The sequence below is a fragment of the Polypterus senegalus genome, chromosome 8, assembly GCF_016835505.1.
Source record: "Polypterus senegalus isolate Bchr_013 chromosome 8, ASM1683550v1, whole genome shotgun sequence".
Classification (NCBI taxonomy): Eukaryota; Metazoa; Chordata; class Cladistia; order Polypteriformes; family Polypteridae; genus Polypterus; species Polypterus senegalus.
The window spans coordinates 86683737-86699948 of NC_053161.1; the positions used below are offsets into that span (position 1 = coordinate 86683737).

A 16212-nucleotide genomic window follows, 5' to 3' on the forward strand; every position below is an offset into this window, starting at 1 on the left:
GATATCATATGATAATGAGACAGCCAAATTAATTGAATACAGTATCTTCTATGTTTTTAGCTTTGAAATAAAATCTTCTGAATCTACTTATTTTATTGTGCCTTCATGCATTGCTTTGTTTTGTAAGCAAAAGTAATGTGAATTGCTTTATAATATGCTTTGTAATAGTGATAATGTTTAATTTGCTTAAATCCTGGACTTACCACAGTCAACCAGAAGTGTTAAAGCGGTCAGTTTGGAGTAAATGACTAAATCACTGTCAAATGAATTATACAAAAAAGGCTGATTGTTTTACAACTACAACTCATTGCATCCATACTATGGGAATGACACGTCATTATCTGTTTCTTAAATTTTGTAGGTGGAAGAAGTTAAGGAAATTATTAAGAAAGAACTAAGTTACAAATGTGGTGAGTACTACCTTGAAGATTTTTTTAAATACTTTTCGCTACCAACAAATTAAAACAGTTTAGTATTATATATGTTACAACCTGTTTTGAACCAATCTGGTTCATTCTAATATAGTCATTAGTTTCGTTCTATAATGGTTATTCAATTTTATAGTTGTTTTAGTGTCATCAATGTGTCACCATAGACACAACCATTTTGTTAACCATGGCAGGCAGAGCATGTTCTCTGGCCACATAATATATGGCAGTCATGTCTAACATCATGGCTCCCTAATTATTTAATATAGTGGCAAGCTGTTGTCCTAGTTTTGATCAAAAATGTATTTTTGCAAATTTTTACCATTCCTAATTTAGTGATGGCTAAAGAATAACTACTGTTATGAGCTTTAACTACTGATAAATTATTTACGTATTGATATTGGTCAACTGACTTTTCTTTGTTTTTCACTACCTAACCACCTGTCTGTCTCCAACAACCTTTCAAGACTTTAAATTCTGTTCTCTTCCTAGTTAATTATTTTTGTATTTAAAATCCAGACTACTACTGCTTACATAACCATAACAATGTCTTTTAATACAAAGTAGTATAGAACTTGTGCAGAGGGTATATTGAGTAACCTTTCAAGTAATAGCAGTCATTCCTATGGCTATTCACCAAAGATGGAAGGAGGTAGTTAATTTTTTTCTAACTTTTATATTGCTATCACATCATTAAGGACATTGTGAATCATGAGCTACTCATTCGTAATGTATTAAGTAATGTATGCATCCTCCTGTCTGAGATTCTGGTAGGAGTGAATGGGGTTAAAAGTATTTCACAGCGACACATTCAATTGCCTTGTTGTGCTTGCATATAATTAATTTCCTATATTTCCTATTACCCCATGGTTCAAATTCTCCTTGAATTATGTTTTTGCACAAAAATATATATTAGGATTTGGCAAAATTCCTTTAATATGATACAACAGTCAGGCCTTTGGGTCCAATACCCCAAAGAAAAGGATATTAATATCTAAAATTTATGATCCAATGTGGATGAATACCTTCTACAACTTGAGACCAATGAAGCTAATTTTTTCCTTTTTTGGTGTCATGGGTTACCAGCACAGCACCAGTTGGTTTGTTTGCACTGGGGATTTGTGATCCCTTTACTAGAACTTGAGTATGCTGCAACAAACAGAGGTTAATTTGTTAATTGGTTGAAGCATCAATCTATGGCTTTATCCCTTTCTGATAGCTTGTTTCTGCTTGAAGTTGGACTTTTCCATTGTTTCTGATCCCATATGTATTTGATAATTCAATTAAAACTTAACTACTATAGTTGTATCTGCTTTGGAAGCTATTGTGGCCTCCATTCAATTGAAATGCATATCCATTAAAACAGAGTTTTTTTTTGTTTTTTCTGTCCACCCTGGCCATCGGACCTTACTCTTAAACATAAGTCAACATTAATTAACATAGAATGTTGACTTATGTTTATCTTTTATTGTGTCTTCTATTTTTCTATTCATTTTGTAAAGCACTTTGAGCTACATTTTTTTGTATGAGTATGTGCTATATAAATAAATGTTGATTGATTGATTGATTGAAAACAAGTATATACAGTATATTCATGGAAAAGGCACTTAGTTGGTCTCAAAATATTCAACCTATTGGCACTTAATTTTTGCTGCTATAAAAGTAACCTGGTAACCCAAAATCCATTTCCTATTACACAATGTCAATGATTCCATCTTCTTTAACAAATATGTCAGTTTTTCTGTATGTTTTACTAGAGGGCTTGGGAAGCCATAGGGTATTGGTCTGGGAAAACCTTGAAACTGGTCCCATTAATAAAACAGAACAGTAAGAGCCAAATGTTACTATGGAGGGTCCTGTATAATTGAGAAAACTCCCATTTATATAAAGTACATAAGTGTTTAGGTCTGTGTTCACTGTGTCCTTTGAATATGAAGAGTGGTTAGTGCCTGCAGGTAAGGGAGTTAGGAGTTACGTCCTCCATAGAACATCTTGCAGTCAGCACAGTAAGTAGAAGTCAAGGAAGAAATCCAGTTTGGGCACATAAATTCCTAATTAGCTTTAGAAAAAAGTTAAAAAAAAGCAAAAACAGTTATGCTCCACATTCCCTTTTTCATTTTTTTAATTTCAAAAAATTTTTCAAGTATGTGCACATTTTTCTTTAGATTTCAGTGTCAGGTTCTTAAAAATCATTTACAAGAGTGATAGATATTTCACTACATCAAAAGCTAACCATAATGCATGCAAAACATATTTTATCTTTTCCCATACAGAGTCCTTTAAATTATTTCAAAAGCCATTTAGATCAGCAGTAATTACCTTGAAATATATCTATTAAGTGTACCTTTTAACATGTTATTGTTAAAGTAAAACAGTCACTTTATACATATAATCGTTGTTTTTTTTAACGTATTATTTTTACTGCTAATTAAATTAACACATGCATTTCTACCTTAGGCTTTAGAATTTTTCGCAAACTGCCCAGAATGTTCTGCCCAGATAGTTCTAATTTTGTGTGTCTAATATATTTTAGAGAAAAGCCAAGCAAAATGAAAATAATATATTTTAACAATTGTTTTAATGATTTAAATGGTACCATTTTCAAAACTAGTTGCAGGTAAAGAAATCCCTCTTACATATCATTCATTTCTTAGGCACAATACAATATTTTCAGACACACCCAGCAATCTTTTAACCCGTTAAATCATATTTTTCTTCAAACATTCCACCCTATTAAACAACTAAAGTAACATTTTTATACCTTTCAGCAGCATTTTCACCTTTCATTCTTGTCAGAAGTGCTCTCAGTCTGTCTCACTGCCTTGCTGCACTCTTTCTTGCAGACATGACTTTGTGTTAAAGAGTTTAAGTCTCTATCTAGTCAGTTAATCTTCCCTGTTACTGTATTTTCATAGTATCTTCCAGATTGCCATACTTCCCCCTTTATCATTAGTCAAATGCTGGTATTGTCTTGGACAGTGCATAAAGTAAGTCTTTTGAAGGATTTTTTTCTTTAATTGGTCATTCTACTAATCCCTCATTTACCAAACCCCCCTTTGTTTCGAATCAGCATCCATCAGTACTGGCTTTGCAAGCCCCCAGTTTGTGAAACCAAACAGAAATTTGTATAAGTGTGGGTTATGGGGTTTTATACATTTCAAAGTGTGTGTGGAAACGGGCACACCCAGCATTTTTGTGCATTCACACCATTTATACATGAGGCCCCAGGATTCTCTGTTTAAAACAGAAGCATCATTCTGCTGACATCCTTTCCACAAAGAGAATGGACCACATGTAGGCTACCTTGGATTTTATTTTTTAAATGAGTGCAGCACTCTTCAGCTGTTGATGAAAATCAAGACACCACATATCATCTTGCAAATTACTTATTCCTTATATTGATCTCTTTTTTTTCTTACTGCAGCAATCTTTAAGCAAGCAAATGGTCAGCTACATTAATGGCCCACTGCTAAACTGGAAAATTCATTTTCCACATGTGCATACACACACAAGGGAATGAACAGCACTGCAGTGCCAATTCATACAGTGCCTGGGGCTTGCAGCACTCAGCACAAGGAGCATTTCACACACTATAAAGTAAGCAATATTTTTCTAGAGAAGTAATTACATTGAGCACATGATACATTAGAGAAAAATGCTTAACAAGACTGTTAAGGGTTGTTATACACATTTTAAAAAGTTTAATGACCAAAGGAGGCCTATTGCTTATTTTGCACAACATTTGGTGGTGACTTGCCCCACTGGCTTTTAAGGCAGAAACGTCTCTGTTTAGCAAGTTAACAAATATTATCGAATACACTTTAAAAATGTAATTATTATTTTACTTAATTTATGCACATTTTGTCTCCAATGGATAATGATATGGCCACTTTACTGTATGTGGAGAATTTTGGTTATTTTCTAGTACATTTTTTATTTCATTAATAGTATAAGCCTATATACAATTTATGAAAACTCCCATCATTTTCAAATAGCTAAAAGAAAAAAAATCCTTGGTACAAATACATCTAAATCAACTGAACAGATGATGCACTACAGGTAATGCACCTCAGGGTTATGGAAGAAATGCCACCTGCTATTACTATATACATGTCTCCTCTGTACTATGAAAAACACATTAAACCCATGCACTTCCTCCATATATTTAAAATTGCATTCTGAACAGGTTGTTATGGTAGAATAACATTAAATATACACTATAGGAAAAAAAAAATCAATAATATATTATTTTTGATAGAAAGTACAATAAATGATTCATACATCTCCCTGAAGGATGATACACTTTAAAGAATAAACATGTCAGTCATATTCCCCAGCAGAAGTATATGGTAAAACTGGAAATTTACATTTTTTTTTAATTCATAAAATTTCAGTAACTATTCATTCAGTCGTTCTAAAAGTGTAGTTAATTTTTATTTCTGTTACAATAGCCAACTTAATGAAAATGAGATTTCTGTTTCCCTAAAACTGTGCAGAAACAGGTTTAGTGCTTCAGAAAGCATAGCATAATCATATAAAATATGTTGGCAAATCTTTGTTAGCATATGGTTTTATGATTTATATGGAAAATGTCCAGAATCAGCTCACCAGTCAGTTGTCTGTAATTTTGTAGAATCTATGCTCACTTAGTTTTCCACTGTGATTCATGCAGAAAAGCACAGAAGCCCTCACCAGCCCGACCATCTGGTGTTTTTAATTATAAGGTATACACTAAGGAGTCATAATTAAATATATATTTACAAATAAAATAATATTTTATGCTTAGAAAGATTGTTATAATATCTCATTCTTGTGAAAAATAATTTCTTAATTATAAACAAATTAATTCCCAAATGCTATTAAAACAACCGACTGAAGAAGAAGAATATGACACTCAGCTGCGATTTAGATGTTTTGGTCCAATAACCTGCAAACCTGAGACAGACTATAGCTGAATATAGCTTCGTCAAGTGTGTCATAAAAGTATATTGTAGCACTGACCAATAGATTTGTCACTAAAATATAATTTTCTGACTTACTGTGTACTCTCCTTGCAATATTTCTGCCTTAATATAGTTTAGTTGTCAAGCAGAAGTCCAAAAAACCAGCTGTGATTCAGAGGAAATGAAAATGTCACCAAGGATATCTTTAAATGTATAGTGCAGTGACTAAAGCAATGGACATCAACACTACAAGAGTGCTGCTTCTATTTGCACTTCTGCTTCACTGTGAAATCCTGAACAAGTCTCTTGATGTATCTGTGCTCTAACAGTAAACATTTGTAATGTACAGTATCCTGATCATGCTAGTTGCCTTGGGGAAACTTGTCAGCCAAATATAAATTAGTAATATACAGGTTTTGCACCACTTGTTAAGTCCGCTACAAAAAGAGATGCAACTGGAAAATCACTGGAAACAAGCAGACACATTACTTGAGGCAGGATCTGTGGATGGTCTCCATTTAGATCAAAGCAATGGATGGAAGTCTGTTTTCTCTGTAATTTAAAGCAAGATAGGATAATTACAGCTATTGTCACAGAAACTGCATAAGCTGTACATACATTTTAGTCTTTTCATTTTAAATCAACCATACAAAAATCAATAAATAAATAAACAAAATGAGCAGAATTTGAGATGTTTTCATCTTACACTGGCACCATCTTAGAATGGCAATTACAGACATCTCAAACACATTTCAAATACATTTTTATGGTGCATATTTTCAATTTACTTCTCTTGTTTATCTGGTATTATTATGTAGACATGTCAAAATCTCTGAGCTTTTTACAATATCTTTAGCCAAGCACTTACTATGCCAAATTAAGTTGTTAATCTTGCCAGTGCTCTTATTGAATAAAACTTTATTGCAGACTACATTGTTGTTAGGAGTTTGTCTCTATCCTACAATCATAGTAACGTGCAGTACACTTCAAATATACTATACACAGTATAATTTGTGAAAAAGGCTCACATTATTTGCAGCATTACTTTGCTGTGCCATAGCAGGCGTACCCCCCTCAGTTTTCATCCTTTTAACAGTAGATGGTGACAACGAGTCGTCACTGAATCAACTATTTAATGTACTGCATTAGAAAAGCAAGGCTGGTATTGATTTCCAATCTGCACAAAAAGCAATTAACATCCTCGTTATATTTTTATTATTTTTGTTTTGTGCAAAGACAAAAAAACAAACTAAGCTTGTACTGCATTGTTCCAAAATATGCAATCAGAAAAAAAGAACAGTCTTCAACATATAGCATAATATGGCCCAATTAACACAATGACACTGATTGCCTGTTCTGCATTGCACTGTTCCTCTATCAGATTACTGAATATGCCTTATCAATTAAGAGTCTGTGCTGCCTGTCCCAAAAGCATTGGCATAAATCTGATCCAGTCAGGATGTCAGATCATCCCAGAGACCGATAATGCACACACCTACACAAGGTGTTGCAATTTAAATGCATATGTTTTTGGGAGGATACCCCACATAAAGAAAACTTACAACAATGGGCCCATGTTTGGAACCCAGGGCGCTGAATCCAGGAGTGAGTAAATACTACCTTAGCTACAGGGAACAGCAGCTGAAGCTTTCATTAGCTAGTACTGAAATTATGATTGAAACTTCATCTAGTTTTATGCGTATAAAATTTCATACTGTAAGTGTTATTTTATGATGCCGCCAGATGTTGCACACAGCACATATATATATATCTACATATATGTTACACATTCCTTTTGACTAAAGTGTGAAAAGCTGAGTCATTTGGGGAACTTGAAAACAACATTTTATAGGATGACTTTTTAACTGGATATTCCTCTGTGGCTTGGAAAAACGGACAGATAAACGACCCATTAGTGGACTTGCTGAATTCTTTCATTCTTTCTGATAATCTCAGGCAAACATAGTGCTATAAATCAGTAGGCTGTTTTGATTAGCAGATATAAGTTGTCCTGCTCTGAGTAAGTGTGAATGTGAAGGCACCATTGAAGACAGAACGAGAGAACTTAGTTATATATCCAAACACACTTTTAGCACTGAACTGATCAAGCTAGAAATTAAATATGAATCTGTATCAGAATATTACTAAACACATCATTTCAATGTAGATTTCTGTTTCCGTAGTGGTCGTAATGTTTCTGCTGGTCTCTTTTCTACTTATCCACAGAAGTGAAAGCACACACTTGTAGCTAATGTTACTGGCTGTAAGTAATCATTTTTTCAAAATAATGTAATTAAAATTGTGGAATTGCTCAATAAAAAATGAAGTGGAGAGATTAAGATACAGTGAAAAAATTAACTTCTTAAAAAGAACAATAATAGCAGTTCCCTCAGTAGGCCTGTGCATTTTATCATAGTGGACTTTCATAGTAAGCAGTTCACCACCTGGCAGCCATATTGGGAGCTTCAAAAGCTTTGAAAAAGAACAGTTAAAAAATAAGAAGCAGTGACTTGGGAGGCCAGTCTCCATAAGCAGCAAATAAATTACCATAGAAATGTGTGACATTTTCATGAGCTGTGCTATGTGACATCACCACAACACTACCTGTACCATTAGCAAATCATTGCACAATAAATGCATACAACAATGTGACAATATGTAAAGTGCACTCATAATTAGTTTTTAAAAGTAAAAAGAATTTAAGTTGGTTGACGTTGATTTGAGTTCTGGAGGAGACCTTAGTGAAACAAAAGCTTATTGACTGAATAGATAAATGCAATAAAAAAACAAAAAAAGGCCCTGACATGCAGACTGATTCTTGCTTTAAGTGACCTGTAATGTTTTCCAGAAGGTGGTAACTGAAAGTTATCTGGGTAAGTGCTAGCTGTGATTTTTTTATTTGCTCTCTTCCTATGTTAAAATCTATTTCTCTTAAAATATTTTTTTCTAAGCAAAAGAACTTGTGAGAATATGGGTTTCTATTACTCTCTAACATTTCTACATGTAGTTTCTACATGTAGTTTTATCTTGTCGGTTTTGATTTGTTTCTGATTTGACTACTTTTCATCGCCTGATCCTCTTCCTGACTTTGGGAAGAATATCCTGAACTTGAGATGTATGTAAGTGTACTTTCATGCCTACAGTCCTTTCTGCTGTTTTAATGTGATCTTGTTTAATGTTTTGAATGAGTAAATGCACTGCCATACCATTCTATCAGTTCTACAACACATTTCCTGTACATGCAGATTATCCTTTTTAAAATGGTGGAGACTATGTAATGTATACAATATTGAGCTCATTTATAAGAGATGTAATGTCTTCATCCCAGTTCTGTGTGTGAGTAAGAGTAGTACCCAGTTTTCCAGGGTAATTCAGACATTCCTGGCCAAAATTAGGCTTCCATTTTTACTGTAATGCAATGATCTCATCTGCACAAAGTATTTCAAATAATGTCATGTCAAAACAAAGTACAGCTGCTGAATCACTTCCTCTGAGTTCTTCTGAGCTATTAACAAGGTTTAAGCTAGCATTTTGATAGCTGTCTTAATAGCTTCCTTTCATTGTCTTGATTTGAAAATAAGGACTGGGTCATTACTGTTTCTTCTATTAAATGTGCATATAAAGTTACTAGATGGCACTTCTACCAAATTCAGTGTAAAAAATACAACTGATATTCATAAGCACTAAACCATACATACAATGTGCAACATGAAAAATAATACTTTCTTATTAAGTAAGGGGCTCTTCTTTAAACATGGCCACTGCAAGCCATTTAACTATAAAATAAACTTATGGATTTCTGATATATATATATTTATATAGATTGTAGATGTGTGTATATATATATATATATATATATATATATATATATATATATATATATATATATATATATATATATATATACAGTATATATGGCAAAAGAATTTCCCATTAGAGATTAATAAAATATGCAATAAACATGAAGAAAAACAATGCAGAAAAAGATATACAGTATAGCCTTTTATCACATTAAACAAATTTTGTTCGGTAACTATGAAACATAAAAAATAACCATTATCTGGATTGTTGCAATCTTTGCATACTTCCTCTGTATTATGTTCAATTAAAGTGTTTATGCTTTTCAGTACTGTGAAATTAACTATTACTGATAAAATAAGCCTTTGTTGATTTTCGTAACGCATTTGACTTAGTTGATAGAACTGCCTGTGGGACATCCTGAGGGTTCGCGAGATCCCCTGGAGGTTGCTGGATATTACGGCCAGCCTGTACACTGGTACTACTATGAGTGCTGTGCAGAGTGGAGGCAGAACCTCTGTGTTTTTCCCAGTTGATTCTGGGGTTCGTCAGGGGTGTGTTCTTGCTCCTACCCTATTCAATGCTTGTATGGACTGGGTGTTGGGCAAGGTCGTGGGGTCCTGCGGCTGTGGGGCATCTGTTGGTGAAGAAAGACTCATGGATCTTGACTTTGCTGACGATGCTGTGATCTTCACAGATTCAATGGAGGCTCTGATCGGGGAGCTCGAGAGACTGAGCGAGGAGTCTGAGTGTCTGGGCTTGCGAGTGTCCTAGATAAAAACCAAGATCCAGGTCTTTTATGACCTCTTGGGCACAGCCATCAGCAGTGTGTCTGTTTTGCAGAGAGAGTGTCAACCTTGTTGACAGGTATACTTACCTTGACAGTGACATTCATGTCTCTGGTGACTCTTCCTATGAAGTCAATCGGATTGGGAGAGCATGGGGGGTCATGAGTTCACTGGAAAGGGATGTGTGGCACTCCTGATATCTATGCAAAAGGACGAAGGTCCAAGTCTTTAGAGTCCTGGTTCTTCCTGTCTTGCTATATGTTTGCAAGACATGGACACTATCCAGTGACTTGAGGTGAAGACTGGACTCCTTTGGTACTGTTGTCTCTCCGGAATATCCTTGGGTACCATTGGTTTGAATTTATGTCGAATGAGTGGTTGCTCATGAAGTCCCGAATGAGGCACATTACCTGCATTGTGAGGGAGCGTCAGTTACAGCACTACAGCCATGTGGCGCGTTTCCCCGATGGTGATACAGCTCATAAGATCCTCATTGTTGGGGACGCGAGTGCCTGGATCAGGCCAAGGGATCACCCACGTAACACCTGGCTGCGGCAGATAGAGGGTCATTTCTAGACGGTAGGACCGAACTGCATGTGTGCCTGTGGCGTTGCCAGCGGGGATCCTCAATTTTTTCGTCATGTAGTTGGTGCTCTGGGATGAACAAGTGACTTAGGTATGTTGTGCCTAATATAGGATAGGCTCTGTCCATCTGTGACCTTGATCAGAATTAATTGAATGAAATTTATAACAAATGGTTTTTGAGATATCCGCGCTGAACGCTACAATTTGTAGTATGTATAATTATAGGTTCCAAAGTTTTTTTTTTATTGTATCGCGTCTGCCTTATTACAGGCTTATTGTGTTTGGCCCGGTACTTATCCTTATATCCTTCAAAAATGGTTTGACCTATGTCCAACAATAACTGCTGTAGGAATTTTTTAATTTAATCAAGATTTTTGCAGTATGTTCTATTTAGTCATGGGATCAGGCCTAATGATTTGGAATATTTTTGTATGAGCAATTTTTGAAATAAATAGTTTATTTAAATATATATTTATGTACACATAAAGGCACTCAGAAGTTAACACAAGTGCATGCATGCATACAGGTATGCATACACATTTTCAAATAAATGTATTATTGCAGAATACAGTCAGTTGTATTGTATTATACAATCTTCCATTGAGTTACAGTATTTCCTGTGTTATCATTACAGCAAAATTTACATGGAAGTTCTGTATGGACCATTTCATACTGCTTCTGAGTTCTTTTTGTCAATATTTACTTCCCATTGTAGGCTTTCTAGATCTCTGAGTCCAAATCTGACACATGTTTTGCTTGAATGTCATTTTAAAATAGTCTTTTGTGGAGCCATCTTGTTTTTTTCTTGGATACCACCATCTTTAGGCTCCATTACCAACAGCACCTGGTTACTGGTGACTGTAGTCCCAGAAGTCACCATCATTATGTTGTTAGCATGAACCTTTAACAGCCAGCACCGCTGGGTACAGCAATGATGCCGACTGGTAAGGCAAGCCATTTGCTAATCTCTTTGATATTTGTTTTAGTATCGTTTTTATGCATTTTGTACTACCCAGCAGCTACTGAATATGATCGGATGTCCTTTCTCAATATCTTCGCTGGCCTATTATCTTCTCAATCCTCATCTTTTGAAGGAACACCATTTGACCCTCCACCTTTGATAAATTCATCTCCTCTGACTTTTGGTACCTGGACGTCCGTGTTCACTTTTATGAGTGAGCTGTGTTCTTTGCTGGAGGTGGGCAGGTGTAGTTGTCAAATGGAGCTGGCTCTATTCTTTGTCTTTGGGCCTGGATTCCCGATGTTTGAGAGTTGTCTTTCACCAGTCTTCTCCGTTACAGGACGTTAGCTCTTGGGCAGTGGTAACTGGATTTAATTTCTCTTTCTAAAGGCTGCATTACTACTTCCCTGTGTGTTCTAAGGGAGCTAAAGCTGCTAATCTTCGCCGGCTCACTCAAACTCGGCTCATGTCTATTAAGGTAGCTTTTCTGAACACAATGTCAGTGATTAATAAAACTTTTATTTTTGCATGGTTTTATTACTTCAAAAGAGCTGGACCTCTTGATCTCATTCTTAAACATGGTGTTACAGTTAATAACATTGAGATATGTGATGCTCATATTACTGATCATTTTTCTCTAATGATGGATGTGAATATTTTTGTTGACGTTATTGTTACAAGCTGTGTCCCATGCTATTCTCATATTTTAAATTCTTCAATTAGTTCTGATTTTAAAAGTATGTTTACCAATTTGGATTTACAAGGCCAGTGTGAAAGTGTTGACAACTCTTTTTTAGTCTTTAATTCATCTTGTAACATGGTTCTAGATTTAATTGCACCCCTTAAAATCTGCTCCCAGAAGGTAAGACCAGCTCCATGGTTTAATGACACCACACATCAGTTCTTGTGCTCCTGAAGGACTGCAGAATGACGGTGGAAAAAAGACATCTGACTTATATCTGTGCAGAATTTTAGCATTTCTCTGTCTAACTTTCAGGAGGCTGTTAAGAAATGTAAATATGACTACTTCTCTGATTTGGCATCTTGTCATGCTAAGAAATATAGGGCCTTATTTAAGGCAATTGATATGGCCTATTCACTCCTGCTCAGGAATGGGTTTAACACTACAATCCCTGAAGCTTAAGATTTATTTCTTTGTCCTGACCTCCTTAAATTTTCCAGACATACTCAAAGAAGCCCGTAGCTCCTTATCTGTGTGCTAATAGCTGGCTTTTGTTTTGCAGAAAGCAGACTGATACCCCCCATTCAGTCAGATGAAGGCATCACCCTGCTGCAATCTTCGCAGTCTGTGTTGAGGCGTTTATCTGCTGATGCCTTTGTTGGGAATTATTTAGCTATTGAAATATCATAATTTAAAATACATATATTTCATATGTGTTCCTGTACAATGATCTGTGTAAATATAGAATGACAGAGGAAATACAAGGAAAGAAATGCTGAACACACAGCTAAAATAGAAAATGTTTTCATACGTGTGAAGAAATAATCACACAAAGGCTCAGGTTCAGGGTTGGGGATTCTCCCCGTATACTGGGTAAAGCATCCAGTACAAAACCCAGGTCAAAATTAAAGCAAAACATTTGACAACATAAAGTTCTTTCTTGACTCTTTTATATGGAACAAAAAGGAAGTGCAATTAGCGGGTGGGAAATGCAGTGGATAGTGGAGTCATCGGGGAAATCCGGAAGTGTGGTGACTCAACAGAGCCAGCCGAGGAGTCTTTTGTATGAACGGGAAGTAAAAGCATTACTGCCTCATCTCTGCTCTCTGTCCTTTGTTCTTTCATGCACGATTTAGCCTTTTGACTGTCTCCTTAGTGTGCGTGTGTGACAATAGATTATAGTAGTAATGACATAATTTTGACATCAAGTGTAGGATGTGTGAAGACCAAATATCCAAGAAACACTTTCACAAAAGGTGTAACAAAACAAGTATGCTTTTATTCAAGAATTAAACCAAAGAAAAAGAAATTGCTCAATTGACATGTTGCTTAAGCCCAGCTATCAGCCAGTAGAAAATAAAAGATGTTTGCATACATGTATGTGTTTGCGCATTTCATTTTCAACCAGTTGTCACACTGGTAACGCTGCTACGTCACATATCTGCACAGATAGTGTAGTGGATAAGCTACCACTTCACAATGACAAGTTAATAGGTTTTAGTCCTGTGTCCTCTCTGTATTTAGCTCTTTGAGTAGTGAACTGCTATTATTATTATTATTATATCATATAACAAAAACATACATTTGATGTGTGCCTGTAACATCCTGAGTAAATTTATGGTCCTTATAAAAAATGTTATTTTTCCTTCACACACGGACATTCCTATCAACATGTCATTTGAAGGATTTTTTTAATTCAGTTTTATTCTTGCATTCTTAAATCAAACTGAATTTGAATATTTTTTTATTCAGTTTTATTCTAGAATAACACTGAATTTGAATGATTTTTTTATTCCGTTTAATTCTTGGATTCTCGAATAAAAAAAATTGTTCAAATGACATATTGATGTGAATGTAACTTCCACCATTGACAATACAGTGTTTGTTTACTCATCAAGACACCAAAAGAAATGATTGAGTTGCATTTGTGTGTCTCCTTTTATTTATTCAGCGCTTTTACAAGTACAAATTTACACTGGCTATTACAGACTCAAATCAAATATATGTTTTTATTATATAACCAGTAACAGCACACTGCATGATAATGTGCAGTGAATACACTTGACTTGAGCATTCCTAGTTTTCATACTCTTTCTCTGTACGTTTAGCGTTCGTTTGCTCAGATGTTGATGCACTTGCTTCTTAATGAGCAACTCTTCTTTTCTCCATCCTAGTGGCCTGCTTCTTCTCTTCCTTCGTTGCCATCTTTTCACGTTAAAACAGATTAAGTCAGTGTTTGTGTTGCAATTACTTAGTACGGTTTCTTTAATTTTTCACTTAAGCTGGCAATTAAGTCTTCAATCTGCCTCAAAAATGATTTAAGATATGAAGAGGTAGGGGAAGTGACAATGAAGGTGGTAGGGATGAGAACGGCACCTGCATGCAAGTGCCACACGGCCGCCCTGCTGCCCGCTGCCGAGAGTTGATTCTACAATAAAATAAAAATAAAAACAGGAATAATCTTGCAGGTCAATTGTCACCCTGAAGGCGGATAGTAGACGTCATGTAATATATGTGTACCAAATTTCAGGTCAATAGGTCAAACGGTTTGCAAGCTACTGGTGATTTAAAATCCTGGACAGACAAACAAACAGCCACAGTAGTGTATTTTATGTAAAGATACTAACAATAATAGCAGCTCACTACTCAAAATAGTAAATTCGAGGAGAACCAGGGATGAAACATGCAACATCTTAATTCTAAGACAGCATTACTTACTTCTGCACCAGCCGAGCAGATGTGTCTACTTCGTATCAGTTGAGAGTTGGGCTTCACTTTTACACATTACTAGTAACATGTAAATTGAGCAATTTCTTTTTCTTCAGTTATATTTTTGAATAAAGGCATAATTGTTTTGTTGTACCTTTTGTGAAAGAGTTTATTTGATATTTGGAGTTTAGTCTTCACACATTATACACTTCACGTCAGCATTTTGTCAATTATTACTATAACATGAAAAAAATGTTCTATTTTAGTTATGTGTTCAACATTTCATGCCTTGCAAATCCTGTCATCCTACATTTACACAGATTGTTGTAGACACGGAACACACATGAAATGTATGTATTCCAATTAACAATATATTATTTACCCTACACAATTCCAGACACCTAACTCCCAGAAAAAGAGAATGACTTGACTTCAGCTGCCTCGGTGGGGGATGAGTGAGCAGGCTGCCTGCTGCCTGTGCTGATTGACACATTTGGAAAACAAAAATACTTATGAGGAGGTGCAAGGGTATTTAAGGAGGCCTGGCATTACAAATATTTTCGTAGGCTTCAGGGATTCTAGTGTTAAAAAAGCACTGCTTATTCATGTGAGCATTTTATTTCATTTTTTTGTTGGTAAAATGATACTATCCACTGTGGCATTGTACCAACTGGTTATGTACGTCCTGTTGTCAATCATGATATTGTTTTGGACTCCTTTGATGTTGTTACACTTTCATAGTTGGAAAGTAGTATTGAGAACTGTAAACCTACTTTTTACCCATTTGATGTTGTTCCACCAGGACTTTTATTGGAGGAATTTGACCTCCTGGGCCCAATTATGAATGGTTCTGTTAGTAAAGGTATTATGTCCTCAATTTTTAAACAGGTGGTGGTGTGACCTTGTCTTAAAAAGGCTGATTTAAGATCCTGGAGTGTTAGGCAATTTTTGTCCGATTTCTTTTTTGACTAAAATAGTAGAAAGAATTATTCATGAACAACTGGTTGATCATCTTAATTCTAATAATTTATATGAGTTCTACCAATCTGGCTTTAGGTGTTATAATGGGGTTCAGACTGCCCTTCTGAAAATATTTAATGACATTTCTCTTATTACTGATTCAGGTGGGGTAGCAGTCCTTTTCCTTCTAGATGTTTCAGTGGCATTTGATACTATCGCTCTTGAGATCCTGTTGTCGTTTCTTGAGAATCTGTTGGAGCTTAAAGGGGCTGCTCTTGACTGGTTCAGGTCATATTTTACTGGTAGACATTTTTCAGAAATCCTTAATTCCTCTTTTTTGTCTACTCAGGTTTAATGT

General features: G+C 35.3%; 1 protein-coding gene across 1 annotated transcript in view; it reads left to right on the forward strand.

Moving 5' to 3' along the window:
* Positions 1–16212, forward strand: part of LOC120534099 (collagen alpha-1(VII) chain-like) — a 171292-nt gene that overhangs the window by 142020 nt on the left and 13060 nt on the right. Inside the window, exon 29 of the mRNA XM_039761371.1 lies at positions 362–410. Coding sequence (XP_039617305.1) covers positions 362–410 — 49 coding nt within the window. The remainder of the gene's footprint in view (positions 1–361; positions 411–16212) is intronic.